Below are 15881 nucleotides of genomic sequence, written 5' to 3'. Positions count from 1 at the left end.
AGAAATCAGTCATGAATGTTTTGAAAGATCTGATAATATGTTGAAACCAAACCTGTTAGATTCTTTATTTTCTGTCTGCTCTTCCTATTTTTATTTTCTCTTCTTCACAAAGCATATAACCTGGAGAAAAGTATTTCATTTTGGACATGCAGTGCTTTATCAAGCAGGCTCAGCACCACCAAATCCAAAGCCCTAGCAGAATGGAGGTTAAATACTTGGCAGTGAGCTGTGCCGTGCTCAGCTGGATCTTGAACAAAGCAGAGCACCTGTAGGTTTCTTTTCGTGACAGTGGGGATAAAGCACAGTTGTCTGGCAAACTGATGGAAGGATGCTCACCAAAATGGGAGATGGTGGTAGGCACCCTCAGGAGCTAAACCAGACAGTACACCAGTACACCAGACAGTATGAAAAGGAGGCAGGAAAAATAGTTAAAAAGGATTTCTTAATGCAGTGCTGCTTTTAACTTGCTGCCAGTGTCCAGCTGCCTCATTGCATTTAGCAGTGCCTCATCTTGATTACTGTGTTAGCTCCAATCTGCCTACAGGGAAATACCTGCCCTGTTCTAATAACTTGCCAAGACAAGAACTCCTGAGCTAGAGAATTCAGCTAGGTGGATAAAATGCTGCACCTAAACACAGCCTGCACTGGAATACATCTTCTGGTATGGTAAGCTGGCATGAGTTGGACTTGATAATGCTTGCTGGTCTCTTCCAACTTGGGATATTCTGTGATTCCATGAGAGCGTGAACTTTATCTGTATCCCATCCAAAATGAGCTATCCCCTATCTATATCAGATTAAAGCAGCAATTACTATAATTTTCATGCTATAATGATCTGCCAGCATGGTACCAACTTATCAGAAAGACAGACAAGTAGGAAATAGGCTTAACCCTTTTGGACTGTTGTATTATGTGAAGAAACACCAGAAAGGGAGACACATAAACTCTGGGCTTCACCTGGAATCTTCAAATGGATATGAATATTTTTCCCCTTACAAGCTTCCTGGCAATACTGGATACACAAAATAAAACAACTGGATTCTACATTTAGAATGGAGAAAAAATATCCATTTGTAGCAACGGAGACTTTGTCTGGTTCTGCAGATGGTGGTCTGGCCCTGGAACAGTCTCTCCAGTGCTCGCAGTCCCAAGCTGCCGGGCTTCAAGGAGTGTGTGGACAAGGCTCTCAGACGTACGGTTTGGATTTAAGTGTTTCTGTCTAGAGCACAGAGTCGATAGTCCTTGTGGGTCCTTTCAACTCTATCTCCGCAGCACAGCCAGATGAGCCGGAACGCTGCCGGTTGTCAGCGGAGAAGGGAGGGCCGGGGCACTGCGCTGCGCTCCGCCCAGGGGCGGCCCCAGCGCTATAAAGGCGGCGGGGCTGAGCAGCGCTCACTCGGCTCTGCGCAGAGCTATGGCTCCCGAGCGGCCCCCGCCGGCCTTCGAGGGCGCCGGGAAGGAGAGCGGGCTGCAGGTGTGGCGCGTGGAGCGGCTGGAGCTGGTGCCGGTACCTCCCAGCCGTCATGGGGACTTCTTCGTCGGGGACGCTTACCTGGTGCTGCACACCGTGCGCCGCGGAGCCGCCGTCGCCTACCGCCTGCACTACTGGCTGGGTAGGCAGCGGGGGAACGGAACGGAGCGGGGTGGGGGTACCGCCTCCCAGCACAGAGCGTGCTCGGGCTGCTTCTGGAGCATCCAGGCTGAAGCAGGAATACGGGGTGTGGGTGATGCCGTGCCTCGCTGCTGTGCTGCTAAGGGGCACTGGGGAGGAGAACGCTGGGTGTGATGGGGAGGTGTGTGTTTGAGGGCTTTACGGTACGAGTTTGGAAAAGTGGTGAAAGATGAAATTCAGGTCTTAGCTGTGTCTCACCAAGAGTCAAGAGTGAAATCCTGCCTCTGTCAGGATGGAGAAGTTTCTTATTGTTGTTTCTGCCAAAACTTCATCTTAGCCTTCTCCTTGTGGTGTTGCTGAACTGTTTGGTGTCTCAATGCTGCCTCTTCCAGCCAGGCTGATCTTGCTTTCTGATGCTAGAGATTGTAGGTGAAGTCACAGAGCTTTCTGTAAAACCAGTTCTCTTTAACACTGCTGATTGCCTTGTAGAGCCCCTCCCAAAGCAGCCGAGAAAAAGCTAACTGTGAAACAGATACCTGTCATGTGGGTAGACTAAAAGGGATGTGTTTTAGGTCTCTTCCTCATCTGCTGAAGGCTAATTGGACTTCCTTGTCTAGTCATCCATCTGACCACAGCCTGAGGTCAGTTTCTTTTCCCGTTATTGTAAGGTTTGTGTGTGGGCAGCCATCTCTTTGGATGCATGTAGAGGTCATAAAATCATTAAGATCAGAAAAGACCTCTAAGATCATCTAGTCCAACAGTCAGTCCATCACCACCATTCCCACTCAACCATGTCCCTAAGTATTACATCTACCTTTTCCTTGAACAACTCCAGGAACAGTGACTCCACCACTTCCCTGGACAGCCTGTTCCAATACCTGACCACTCCTTCTGAAAAGAAATTCTTCCTAATATTCGACTTGAACCTCCCCGGTGCAATTTGAGGCTATTCCCTCTTGTCCTCTTGCTAGTTACATGGGAGAAGAGGTTTACCCTCACCTGACACAGCTTCCTTTTGGGTAGTTTTAGGGAGCAACAAGCAGTGTTAATGTGTATTAGTATTGCCATATCTGAGTCCCTGTGGGTCTCATTGTGTTTTATCTGCTGGGATTGTTTCTGCATAAATGTTTGAGGCTTGTTCAGCTTTGCATTTGTTATTGGTTATTCAGCTGGTGCACTGGATAGATCAGGCTCTGACAAGAGTATGATCAGGGATGGCAGTGTGAATGAGTCTATGTCAACAGTGCTGTTAGTCAGAAGCAAGGTTTGGCTTCTTGTGCCATTGCTAACAAAGTTAGAAGTACTTTAACTTGGGAGTTCAGGTTTAGTAGACCTGTGCCAGGGCAAGCTGCACAAGGGCTGTCACTGGATATGAAGCCAAAATGGTGACTGACACTTGCAGTAATTATGAGTTGGCTGAAGACCTTTGGTTTTACGCACTGCATATAGCATTCTGATAGGTGCTGTAAATAGCCTTGGGCAATCTGGGCACATATCCCTATACTACTGCCAAGCTGCCAGCTGTGTAGTAAACTGCTGGGAAACTCCTTCCTTCTCATGGGACGCTCCAGTAGTGGGTGGAGATACCAAACGTTGCTGCAAGCTGTTAGCTCTGATCTGCCCTGCAGAGCTTTGTATTAGGTGCACAAGAAAGGATAGGCATGTCTGGGGCAGGAGTCTGGGTTACTTTAGTAGTTTTGACTGATTCTTACCACTTCTTCCTTATGATTCTCACAAGACTTCTTCCTTATAAGCAAATGTTTTATAACTTGTGGGTAAGGAAGATGTCAGAGGGTCTTTCTGATGTCTTCTCGTAAGTGTGAACAGTAGCAGCAGTCAGTAACAGGCTGAGATGGAGAGAATTCCTGTAAATTTCCGTACCATACTCGTCTCACCCTGGTAACTGTTCCTAAAAACAAAGTTGTTGTTAAAGAACTTAGTGAATGCATAGCTGTCCACACTCATTTACAATTACATACAACAGTAGAATAGATATGTCCATAATAAAAGACAATCATAAACTTGTCAGCCAATGGAAAAACTCTTGGTTTAAATAATGCTGTCATGAATGTGGATGTGGGCTGAGACACTTCTGCATTTCTTGTTTTATATTTTCAGAGAAAACTTGTACTTTCTCTCATAATAATAATAGCAGTAAATTAAACTGGTGGAACTACAATTGCTCAACTTCACAAATTCACTGGACCCAATTTTATGCTTTGCTTGAAAATTAAACCTGAACGCTGCAGCTGTAACATGCACTCAGGCTGGGAACCAAAAAAAGTGTTCTCAGCCTCCCAGGTGTCTCAATTCCTGTGCTCAATGTTTTCTCTTGAATTCATATGGTTATAAAGCCTTCTTTTTAGGACCATGGAGGACAGAGGCATATGTCCTAGAGAAATATAAATTTTGTAGTCTGGAATTAACCAGTAGTCAGAAAACAGATGTGCAAAGAGAACAGAAGTTACAGAACCTCTTCATCAAATATCTGGCTGTTGCCTGAGCTCAGAGTATTAAAGAATCACAAATCCCTCTTTCATTTACTTTCTAATGTTTAAACTTCCTACTCAGCTCAAGTGCACAATCTGTTTTAATAAGAGGAGTTTGTATGTGAGTGACCAGTGTTGCGATAAAAGGGTTTATTTTAGGAAAGAAAATATCAGGTGTATAATTTGACTTGACTAACATCTCTTCACAGCTTTTTGCTTAGTAGGACCTGGTGTTTGCAGTTAAAGTCCAAAAATTATTACCTCACTCACTTATATTCACTTAAAATACACTGAAATAGAGTGCAAATAGTTTTGGCCTTTTTTTTTTTTTAACCTTCCCTCCTTTTAAAGGTAGATCTTCAAGCAGCAAATAAATTGTATGAGTGACCATGTGTTTGGTGGCTAAGGTAATGTGTAGTGCTTTCTTTCAACAACCTACTGGAGGTAGAGTGTCACAATTTCTATAACAGGATTCTAAATTATATTGGTTTTTTATAGACATAATACTTTATCTTATTCCAGGGAAAGAATGTACCCAGGATGAAAGTACAGCTGCAGCTATCTTCACTGTTCAACTGGATGACTACTTAGGAGGAAAGCCTGTACAGAGCAGAGAAATTCAAGGATATGAATCTAATGAGTTTGTGAGCTATTTCAAAGGAGGAATTAAATACAAGGTAAAGAGCCACCTGTCACATTGTCACTTTTTTTTGTTTGTTTTAGAATGTTTTAATGTTATTTCACCCAAATAACATTAAATATTTGTTATTGAAACATTAAAAATTGTTTCTTTAATGCTTAGTAGTTTTAGATCTACCTACTCTGAGCTGTTGAGTACTGGTATTTGCATAGAGAGTATCAGCTGATTTTTATCAGTGCTCCTTCTGGAAAGTGCAGACCACTCCCAGGCATGCTTTCCATATCCCCAGTCACTGATCATGAAGTTGCATACTCTTGTGTCTAAGGGAGCTCATGGGACTCTGTTTTGGAGACAGTAAATCTTACAGAAACCACTTCTGTGCTGTAATCTGAATCATTCTCTTCAAATGAAGAGCCCGCAGTGTGTAAGTAGCGAAAAATATGAACAGTAGAGCAGACCCAAACCTCATTTTTGTCTAAAAATGGTGCTTATAATGAATTCAAAAACCCTTCTAGTCCTACTACTTTCTTCTTTGAGGTAACTAACAAAATTCCATATACTTCTCATGAAAATTTTCTATTTTAAAAAGATGTAGTGACAGTCTTTCTAGAAGCAGTATTTTAGAAGGAAATACTTTTCAGACATCTAAAGTATTCTGAGAGCAAAGTAATGCATCCCCTTTGAATGAGTGTTACAGGAACCATTACATAGTGAGCCATTTTCCATATTATGGAGGTTTGTAATTTGTCACAGTTGATACAACCTAATGAATTTTTTTAGCTCTGAGTAAGAAAGCTTGATAGTGAACTGATGACGTGAACTCTTTTTTTTTTTTTCTTTGTACTTTCAGGAGTGGCTGCCTTTTCCAGTCTAAGAGTAGAGAAAGTTGCCTCATGCAGGCAGATAGCCAAGCCAATTTACAGGAATTAGTTAGGCTTTAACTTAGTTTATGGATTTTTAAATCAGTAATTTGGTCTTGCTTCCCCCTAGTTTGGTGCTCTTGGTTAGCTTATCTCCTGAAGGAATATTTGCAGCTTAGAAAATTGTAGACCTGCTATTCAATTACCCTCTCCCTTTATGCATAACCAGACTCTCAAAGCACCAGGACTGCTGAGATTTAAAGAAGTCGAGAAAACTATGCAGGACTGCACATTCCTTTGTTTTCCCTCAGTTATTATGTGCTAGAGTACTAACTTTTGTCTTGACAAGGTGGTTATGTTTACAATATCTTCTTAGTTATATAGGAGAAGGTAGTGAATCCTGTTCTTTCCTTTTCCACACATTTATGAAGCACCTTTGAAGCAGGGTGACATCTGCTCCCTCAGATTAAGGCCTGACAGTTCAGCAACAGAAGTGTTCCCCATGTCTGTCTGGTCTGTGGTCAGCACTATTAAAATGTGTGCAGTTCTGGCTTACTGCATGAACTCTTTCCTGCTTGCTTCTCAGCTGCGGCAAAAATGTAAGTTCAGAGAAATGAAGCTGAAGTAAAACTTGGTGCTTTGTGTTTTTATTCAGGCAGGTGGTGTTGCCTCTGGATTCAATCATGTTGTTACTAATGATCTGAGAGCCCAGAGGCTTCTCCATATCAAGGGCCGGAGAGTTGTGAGAGCCACAGAAGTCCCCTTGACTTGGGCCAGCTTCAACAAAGGAGATTGTTTCATTATTGATCTTGGAAATGTAAGTCTTTCCCAAAGCAACTTGCACTGAAAAGTAGATGTGCATTTCAAGGGTGAAAAGATGCTGCTGTAGGAAGTAATTCTTGTTGTCGCAACAGTTTCATAGCTCAAAACTGCTCTGAATGGTTTCTGAAGTATACATAGAGTGCTCAAGAAATAGTTATTTCCCACTTGAGGGAAATACCCCATTGAGAGTATTTTCATTCATGTTTTAAGCTTAAGCTGTTCATAGTGAGTCTTTTCAGTGCTAAGGCAAATTGGACTTTTCCCTTAAGAGCGCTTCCTTTTTTTTTTTTGATTTTGACAATTAAAGAAATAGCTGCAAGATATGTTATCAAAATAAGCTGGTAATAAAATGTGTTGTAAAACTAGTTTTTCAAGAGATTGCTTCTCAGAATCTCTACTCAGGTATAAGCACTCCTGTAAGGCTTTCTGCTAAAGGCAGTTAGAGAAGCTGAGTGCAGGAATGTATGGACAGGTAAGGGAAGATAATTCTGCTCCCTTCAGATGACCTAAAGGATTGTACTGTCACTTTAAAACTCATGTTAACTTTCTGATACAGCAGGTAGTTCACACTTTTTAGATACTAGTTATCAGTTTGAAGTAATTCTCATGTCTGATATGCTGACATATACAAAATGCTACCTTGTAGATAAATTATTTTTTCATGTGCTTGTGCAACTGCAATTGGTTTTAGCTTTAACACTTCACAAGGAAGTGGTTTCAGCAAGGTTTGAGAAGAGTTCCTTAATGCACTGAGGAAAAAATTTCTTCTTAACTCATGTTACAAATTCTACTTTTTGCTCTGAAAGTCCCCCACTGTTGTGATGAATGAAGATATTGGTATCACTTAGAATGTAACAGATAAGCAATATGGCTAATCATGCTTAGCAGCATTCAGATAACACAGCAAGCAGTATTTCCTCCAGTGATGGTATGGTCTGAGCATCTAAAACAGCTAAGTGATCAATATCCAAAATGTTGTCTCTGAATGTCACTTCATATTAAGGAGGCAAAGAAGAGCTAAATTACCTATTCCCTTTCAGGGCTAACTCATGGGAGACAGGCAATTGGGAACTAACCATCAGTACGAAATGCCTGCTTTTGCAATCAGGCTCTCAGGCTTGAGTTTTGTAGTTTGGAGTTACCCTTCCACAAACACCTAATGGAAGGTGGGCATGCTCCAGTCTGACTTCTCTTGGCCCTTACTGTGCTGGAGATGCCTAGTTCAGTTAGAGCAATTGCTAAAGGCACACTGCAGACATAACAGTGATACTGAAATGTACTGTGGGTATATGGATGTACTGTGGGTGTTAGATATATAGCTTGGTGAGATGTATTGAGAGGAGAGTGCTGTCACTGGGCAATTTAAATGTAACACTTTAGATTCTTGTTTTTTAACACAAATGTACATTGTGAGTCTTTTTTGGTTTCTTAGCGTAACATCACTTTGGCTTCTGATTTCCTGACTGATAAGGCAGATGTTAAGCAGCTATGTAATCCTGTGCCATTTTAGGAAGAAAGATTAGATGTATGAACACTTAGATCTTTACTGAGCTATGGAGAGTCAGTTGAATCACATGGCTAATAACAATGCTTAGCTTTGCTGAGCCAGTGGTGGTGTAAGGATTGGTTTTCTTGGATGGATAAACAAATAAAAAGTATTTTGACACCCACTTGCAGCAATTTAATTATCAGTTACTTTGTAAACAAGACCTTTCTTGAGAAGTGAGAAGGCAATATCTGATGTACTATAAGATGAAGAAGCAAATCTACCTGAAATGCCTGTTGAGAAATAAATGTGATACAAAACTTGCCCAAGATTTCTGCTGTGACAGTGCATTTTTCTAAGAACTATATTTCAAGCTGAAGTAATTGTATTTCAGGTTGAAATTTTCCACTACCAGAAGTCCTTTGTAAATGGGTGATTCTTTTAAAGGAGCTCTTAATTTAATGTAGGAGTCCTTTTTTTAAAAAAAAAAAAAAAAGTTTTGGCTCAGACTACTTAATAAAGATAAAATGAATCATTGATAAGGTTGTTCTTGAGTCTTGGGACTTATTGCAGGGCATTACTGGATCACTGTCTGAGATTAATGGGTAGTAACTGCATAATGAGCTTATTGTCAAGTTTTACAAGCCAAGTATTGCAGCCTGTCAAATAAGATGAGCTTCCAAGATGTACTTCTCCAATCTCACAACTAATAGGAGGATGATTTCTATGGTACTGCAAAACTACTCATGCAGTCCATTTCTTGTTGCACTATGTCAAGCTACTCATTTAATATAAGTCACCTCAGTTTTCCAGCTGAGCTCAACTACTATGCTATTTTTAAACCTATCATTTGAACAGATAAGGGAAAATTAAGTTAATAACAATCATGAATAGAACTGTTACTGACCACTAAGTCTTTCCTCTGATAATTCTTTGAGTTGAAAGCATCTGTGTGCAGATGGCTAGATATGAGATCATAGTTCAGTTTGTGATGGTTAATATGAGAAGCTATGTTGCTTACTAGATCGTGCTTGTAGCACTTAAAATATCCTGCCAGGTCTTACCTTGCCTGCTTTGAACAAGGCTGGAGAAGGAAATAGCTTCAGATGGCAGAGAAATTCTGTCTTTGACAGAAGGAAAGTCAGTAGCCAGTAGGTAAAGACCTTCTGTTCAAATAGTCTTCTGGAAGTCTTCTTACATGAACTATACCACCACACTGATTCCTCTGTGCAGTGAATGATCCAGGAGCATGCCTGGGGTGTCAGACTCTGATTTTCTTCTACAAGGAATGCCCATTCCATCTCCATGCTGAATGAACCCGGGAAGTTGTTCTGTCCCAACAGCAGCTCAGGCAGGAGAAGTACAAGGCAGCTGCAAGAAGGCTTTGTACAGGCCTGGAGTAGAGTGCCCCTTACCCTGCTGGCTTGTACTTCTCAGTGCATCCTGCCCAGGCACAGTTGTTCCATAGCCCTCTCAGAATCCACATTACCCATCCAGTCTTCCTGTCCAGAGAGTGCTGCGCAATTCATTATGCCCTGCTTGAGAAGCAGAAGGACAGGCTTGGTGATTCCTAATGGTCTTAACTAGTTATGTTCTGTGCTGTCCCTCTTTACACCTGGCACAGCTTGCCTACCTTCCAGCTGCTTTCATTAGGCACATTTTTTTCACCCTTCATCACCAAGGCAAGTGATTCTTTAAGCAGTATGACAGTGTGAGGACACTTTTAAAGTGGACAGGAAACTCCTCAGTATTGTGATATTTACCATGTGTACATTGGTGCATAGTGGTGATGTACAAAGTATGAATGTTGAGTGGCAGTGATGGTATGGGAAGAGCTGAAAGTCTGGTCAGTGAGGGAGAGAGCAGTTAGCAAAATGCAGCAGAAGCGATATGAGTGGCAATACAATAAAACACGGAAGTGGTTGGGTTGTTGGTGGTGGGGTGGTTGTTTTTTTTTGTTTTTTTTTTTTTCCAGTTTCTCACTTCAATTTGAATAGCTCTACTAGAAGAAAGCTGTTTAAAGTTATGTCACTAATGACCAGCAAAAATACTCCCTAAGTTCAAACAGAGCTTTTGGAGTGTAACACTTGCTTCTCACTGGCAGCAGTACAGTGAGCTAAGCGTCTGCAGGGAGAGGGCTGCATGCCACTCAGCTTCTTGGGAAAAAAAAATTCAGAGATGGCTGTTAAAAGAAATGTGCTGGTGAGGTGGTGAATACCGAGCAGTACTGAGGCTGGACGTGATCTAGGTTGGAAAGTTTCAGCAGCACAATGAGTTCTGCTAACAAAATGTTACCCATCTTCCCAAAGGAAGAATGCAGGAGGCTAGATGATAGCGATACCAAAAGTCAAGTAAATGCTGCAAGTAAACTGTACTGTTGTCCATTTTTCCTATTACTGTGGTAGTACTTATATATTGACTTGTAACAGCCAAGAGGTTGCTGATTTGAAATGTATGAGCCTGCAGTGTGCCTGCACTATGTTATACTTTACAGCAGTCAATGCATGCTGCTTTTCCGGGGCTCTGTGAATCAGAAATGAAAATTGTTAAAAATTATGATGTCAAATACATCACAATACAGTGAGTAAAGTTGTCATGTATCAGTTTGGATGGTCTCATATGACTTCCTGACATAATTTTCTTCCTGTTGCTGTAGGAAATTGAGACGCTTTGCTGCTTGAGACACTGTTATTCAGAATGAATATACTCCTTTCAGTCTTTTTTTTTTTTTTTTTTTGCGGTGTGATGTAGCAACAAATATTCCCAGAACACGCTGTTAAAACAAGTGTGAAGGAAAATACAGTGTAAGTGTATGCCTGTGGTACTTATTTTTACCCTGAAGTTTGTTCCAGCTGAATCGAGTGGGAGACTCCTAGACTGATTACAAAGATGCTGTTGTAACCCTACTAGGGCTAGGCTTCTGGTGGCCTATGCTGCATTCTGACTGAATGAATTCAGAGTGTATTTTGGATAATCAAAACTCCACAGCTTTCAGTGGTTTCACAGTATCACTGTTTTAACAAATTAAAGGCAGATTCAGTGTCTATCAGGCAAGGGAAAAAAAAAAAAACAATTTCAGTCTACTGAATTTAACAGCCAAGACAGGGAAAAATATTGAATAATTTAGAAACTGAGAAAAATTTTCCAGAAGTCTACATTAACCTGGTTCAGTCTAAACCTTCTTCTTGATGTATCTGTCCATCCTGAAAAATGTGAAGAAGTGGATTGTAGTCCATTCTCAGTTTTACTGCTCAGTTATTTTTCCCACAATTTGAACTTGTTTTCTTGGTTTGGCACATGTTCATGGTTTTAAAACAAAACACAACCTCCACACTCTTGCATTAGGTCTCTTGGTTTCCTAAGTCTGTTTGCAGGTTCCCATTTTGTACTGATATCTTTCCGTTCAATCTATGAACTTTAAGGAACTAAGTCTTAACAAAGAACTGCCTCAACTATCATTAACACTTGCTGTATCAGAGCAGCTGTTTATTAATATATGTGAAGAGGATGAATGGAGCCTCAGATGAGTGCAAGCCAATTATTTTGATGCAACTGTACAAGCATAATAAGATAGGTATTGAAACTTTGCCAATATTCATATATTTTCAAGCTGTCTCTAGCCACACTCAGTATAGCAATATTCTTTTTCCAACAGGAGTGCCACCTCCTTTGGTCACTCCTGCTGCTGACCTCCTTCTTTACAGGCCTCATCAGATTTTCTTCTACACACTGAACCACTGCAGTACCTTTGTGATGTGATTATTTGCCCAGGCTCTGGTCTGATTGTATATATAAAGTAGAAGCAGTTAAGTCTCAGAGAAAGAAGGAATTCAGAGAATAACAACTTTACAAGCCTTCTTTTCTTGCTTTTAGTCACTTTAGGGGTTGTGGGTGTAAAGATAACATAGTATTGTATTCTACATGAGTAAGCATATTTAAATGAAATATTTTTTCTTACGCTAAGCCCCTCTGCTTCATAGTTATATCTCTGTACTTAATATCCTGGTTTACAGGAACATTCTGACTGTTGAAATTTAAGTCAGAATAAGCTATGTCATGCAGACAAAGCAGTATCCACTCTATAGATTTAGCTGACTCTTAAAATACGAGTGGTATTTATTGATTTATTTTCTTAAGTGAGGTGCAATTGCATTATGGGAGCATGTTTTAGCATGGATGTAGGCAAAGATGAACAGGTTTATTTTACATCAGGGCTTGCCAATGAAGAATGGAGACACATTGTCTGATGATACTTGGCTCAAAGTCTTTCTTTAAAACTTACATTTTTAACTGTTTAAAGATTAGTGAGACTTGATATTTTAAATATTTTTCTATCAAAATTGAAGCTTCAAATTTGTTTTAAATTACTTCTGAAAGCTCCTTCGCTTAGCTGTTTAATGTCCATTCCTGTAGGAGAATGCAAATCAGGAGTACACTATGGATTATGAGGTAGCTGTAGTACACTATATTACTAGGTACTTAAGAGAAGATATGGGATTGGAATGTGTATGTTCAGGACATGTTTATAGCCAGAGTAAAAGTGAATTTTTCACTGATATAAGCTTCTTGGCTTTTGCTTTCCTCATCCTGGTCAAAATTCATAAAAAAAGGCATAAGAACATAGACTGTTTTTCCCTTGTGCCAAACTAAGCTGGCTACAGTCAAATACAGAGGTGGCTGTGTATTAGAAGGGAAAGCTTGTTTTTACATTACTTCTGAAATAAGTACATTTCTGTTTTTCCTCTTCTAGCTCTATATCCCATTTGGAGCTGGAGCAGGGGGGCAGGAGTTGCACTTTCACAATCCCACTCCATACAGGGAAGAGTGCCAAAACACTGTTACTCAGTTATTTGACTCATATATAATCATCCTGCGGTGTGTTTCTGTACAGAAGTGGGGTCCCTCTTTTTATGTGCTGTCTATGTCTAGATCTCATGATTTTCTTGAGGTCACTCTCCAGCCCAGCAATTGTCAGGAGTAAAACCCATGACTCCCTATCCCTGTTGCTACTTCATAACTATGAAACCAAACTGCCTTCCTACCAAACCTGTAGATGAGACAGGGCCTAGGAGTGACTGCAGAGTCCATGGTACAGACCTGTTTTGCTTTCCTGATCTCTCTCAGGAGCTATGGAGTGGTCACTGTGATTATTCATGGCAACATTTTCCTCACTACCTGTCCTATTGCAATCCCATAAGGATATTGATATCAATCATCAATATCAAGTGGTAGAATAGGTCTCTTCCACAGCATTTCTTTTACTCTGTTAAAGAGATTAAAAAGAAAAAAAAATGCTGCTACTGTAACCTTCTGAAAATAAACTGGGCTTGGCACAGGAATTACTGATGAATGAATGAAGTTCCTTTTTTTTTTTTTTTTTTCCCCAAGTGAACTCTTGATGTCTATTTTCGTTATATTGGAAACAATTTCTGTCAGCCTACCAATTCAAAATAAGGTTAGCAAAACAATGCTAAAAATAGTGAAGGTATAGTACAGCTAAGAAATTGTGAACGCACTGAGTGAGTTAAAGGCAAATGCCACACCATATTTATATCTATAGGGTTACCTATAGGATCTATCCTAAAGGCCATGTTTATATCTATAACTAAAAATAAATGTATGAATAATAACATACAAGTCAAAAGCTCGGTGGCATGCTGGATGTGGTTAGATAGCTAGCTGTCTCTAGTTATATATTTAGGTAGATGTAAATATTAACCTTGTCAAGAAGTTATTATAGCTTTTAAACTTGTTTTCCACCCCACTGAGAATAAATAGTTAAAACCACAATCTAACTAGAGACTGAAATGAATAAGCTGTATCAAGAAGACAAATGTGTAAATATCCCTCTGAACTTCTATTATGAGCCCAGAAAATGAGATATAAATTAAAATGATTGAGAAAATGATTTTACTTTGAAAGTAAAATCAAGGTAACTACACCAAAATTTCAAGGGGCTTGTAGCACTGGATGTTACACACTTGTTTAGTACTTGTGGTTAATATAGTAAAATGTTATGTTCTTTGGGACACTTTCATGACTTCAAGCTTCCCACTTCTTCCTATTAAATTACATGCTCAGTACCCAAAGTTTAGATGTCAGTGTTAGGAGAGAATGCTATCTTTGTTCTCAAATTCAGGAAACTTCCAGACTCTTGCTCTCTAGCATTTAGCATTTTAAACCATTAAGCCATTTTTTTTTTTTTTTTAAATAATGAAGGAAGGTGGAGCTTTAGGGATGGATATACTATTTGTGAACTCCTGGTCTAGGATGTTTTCAGATGCTGCTTGTTGATGCAAGTTCTTTATGCTGCAGGAGAGAATTTACCACATGAAGTTTCTTGAGGTTTTACCTGATAAAATTTCATACTTATTTTAGTTAAGGATAAATATTTAGGTCACATTATTTTGTGAGAATGTTTCAATGGTTTAAAAATTACCATTCCCCTCCCAAATCTGAGAAAATGAAACAGGCATATTTTGAAAATGAAAGTGCATAACTTTTATTGTCTGCCATGGAAGACTTAGCAATGTCATTTACAAAGAGAATTCTGAGAAAAGTTTGAATAATATTGCAGTACATTTGGACCTGTAGTCTGCAAGTTGTTATGGGGTTAAAATTAGCTCAGGTTAATGAGATTAATTTTTTTTGTGTGTTTTTTCATGTAGCAATAAAATAATAAGGTTTGCATGTAAAAAAAAAAAAAAAAAAAAAAAAAAATCTGCTGTAGCTTTTGAAGGTCTTTCTCATTCCTCCAGCTAGTCTGAAACATAGAGCTGCTTGGTTTAGAGAACTCAGTTTAGTTGCTTACTGAGGGCAAAGCGGGAGAGCATACTGTGAGCGGGGGTTAGCCAGGACATGCTTTTCAAGAGAACCTTTAGGAGATGCTAAGAAAGGAAAAGGTGTATTTATTGTCTGAGATCTAAAGGTCTTCATAATTTGCAGTGACAGTTTAAGTCTCACAATATCCTGTGTAGTCAGTAAATATTCATTTTGTAGATGAGAATGTTTTTTTGAGGTTGCATGGCTGGTTACCAAAAAACCAAGAGAAGGCTGTTGAACTTTTAACCTTTATGAATGAGTGATCTCTGTGAATTTAGCATACACACTGAGATAAGGCAATATTTGCCCAACTTCTCTGTGTCATCGTCTTCCTTATTCCTTAGGGTGTGAGAAATAAAGAATTCCTGTTAATTGCTGTTACATCACTCACGGCTCTTACTTTCTCATATTTCAAATAAGCTCAATTAGGAGGTAGGCCAAGATAAGAAGTAATTAAGTTTGAGTAGTGAAATTCTCCAAAGCTCAAAGTCTGTGTTTTGAGAAGTCTTACAGAACTTGGGAGAGGATGGCTGAGGCAATGTATTGCTATAAGAATGATATTAAAAAATCTGTTTGAGCTGAAACTTTTGTCTCTTTACATACAACCAAGACAGTCTTTCATTAATGACTTAGAATTCTGTTTCCTTGAATCTGCACAGATATTTTTTTGTGGAAATGTCATAATCAGATTTAAGATAGGTTTCAGACCTGAAGACAAGAATGGGTCTCAGATTCTGGATATTTAAGTGTAACAGTTATTTAAACCAGAACTTGGAAACATTTTTATTTTGTGTTGAACCTATAATCAGATGATTGATAAATCCAGGGTGAAAACCCTACTGCTTTAACTGTGTAACATCTACATGTTGAAAGCAATGAAGTTCTGGGAATCCATGTAATCCTGATGTAAACTTAAAGCATCTCTGCTGAGAAAAGCTTCCTAAAGGAAAGGAAGGGAATTTGGCTGTGAGATCAGTCAGGTGTTGTTTTTATTTATTTATTTATTTTGGAGCATTTCCAAGCTGGTTTTGGAAAGTAATTATCAGAAGTTACTAGTGCTGTTTTGTATACAGGTGACATTATTGTTAGCTGTCTTCTAGAAGTTTGCATCTGCTAGTGCTGAGTAACAGTACTTATTCTCCCACTTATT

General features: G+C 39.5%; 1 protein-coding gene across 1 annotated transcript in view; it reads left to right on the top strand.

Moving 5' to 3' along the window:
• Positions 1-1382: 1382 nt before the first annotated feature.
• The window catches only part of SCIN (scinderin), a 46833-nt gene continuing 32334 nt past the window's right edge, over positions 1383-15881 (top strand). Inside the window, exons 1-3 of the mRNA XM_031590045.2 lie at positions 1383-1613; positions 4624-4778; positions 6257-6418. Of these exons, the coding sequence (XP_031445905.1) occupies positions 1415-1613; positions 4624-4778; positions 6257-6418 (516 nt within the window). The 5' untranslated portion in view covers positions 1383-1414. The remainder of the gene's footprint in view (positions 1614-4623; positions 4779-6256; positions 6419-15881) is intronic.

This window comes from Phasianus colchicus, chromosome 6, assembly GCF_987193195.1.
Source record: "Phasianus colchicus chromosome 6, bPhaCol1.hap1.1, whole genome shotgun sequence".
Classification (NCBI taxonomy): domain Eukaryota; kingdom Metazoa; phylum Chordata; class Aves; order Galliformes; family Phasianidae; genus Phasianus; species Phasianus colchicus.
This window is presented reverse-complemented; position numbering and strand designations above follow the sequence as displayed.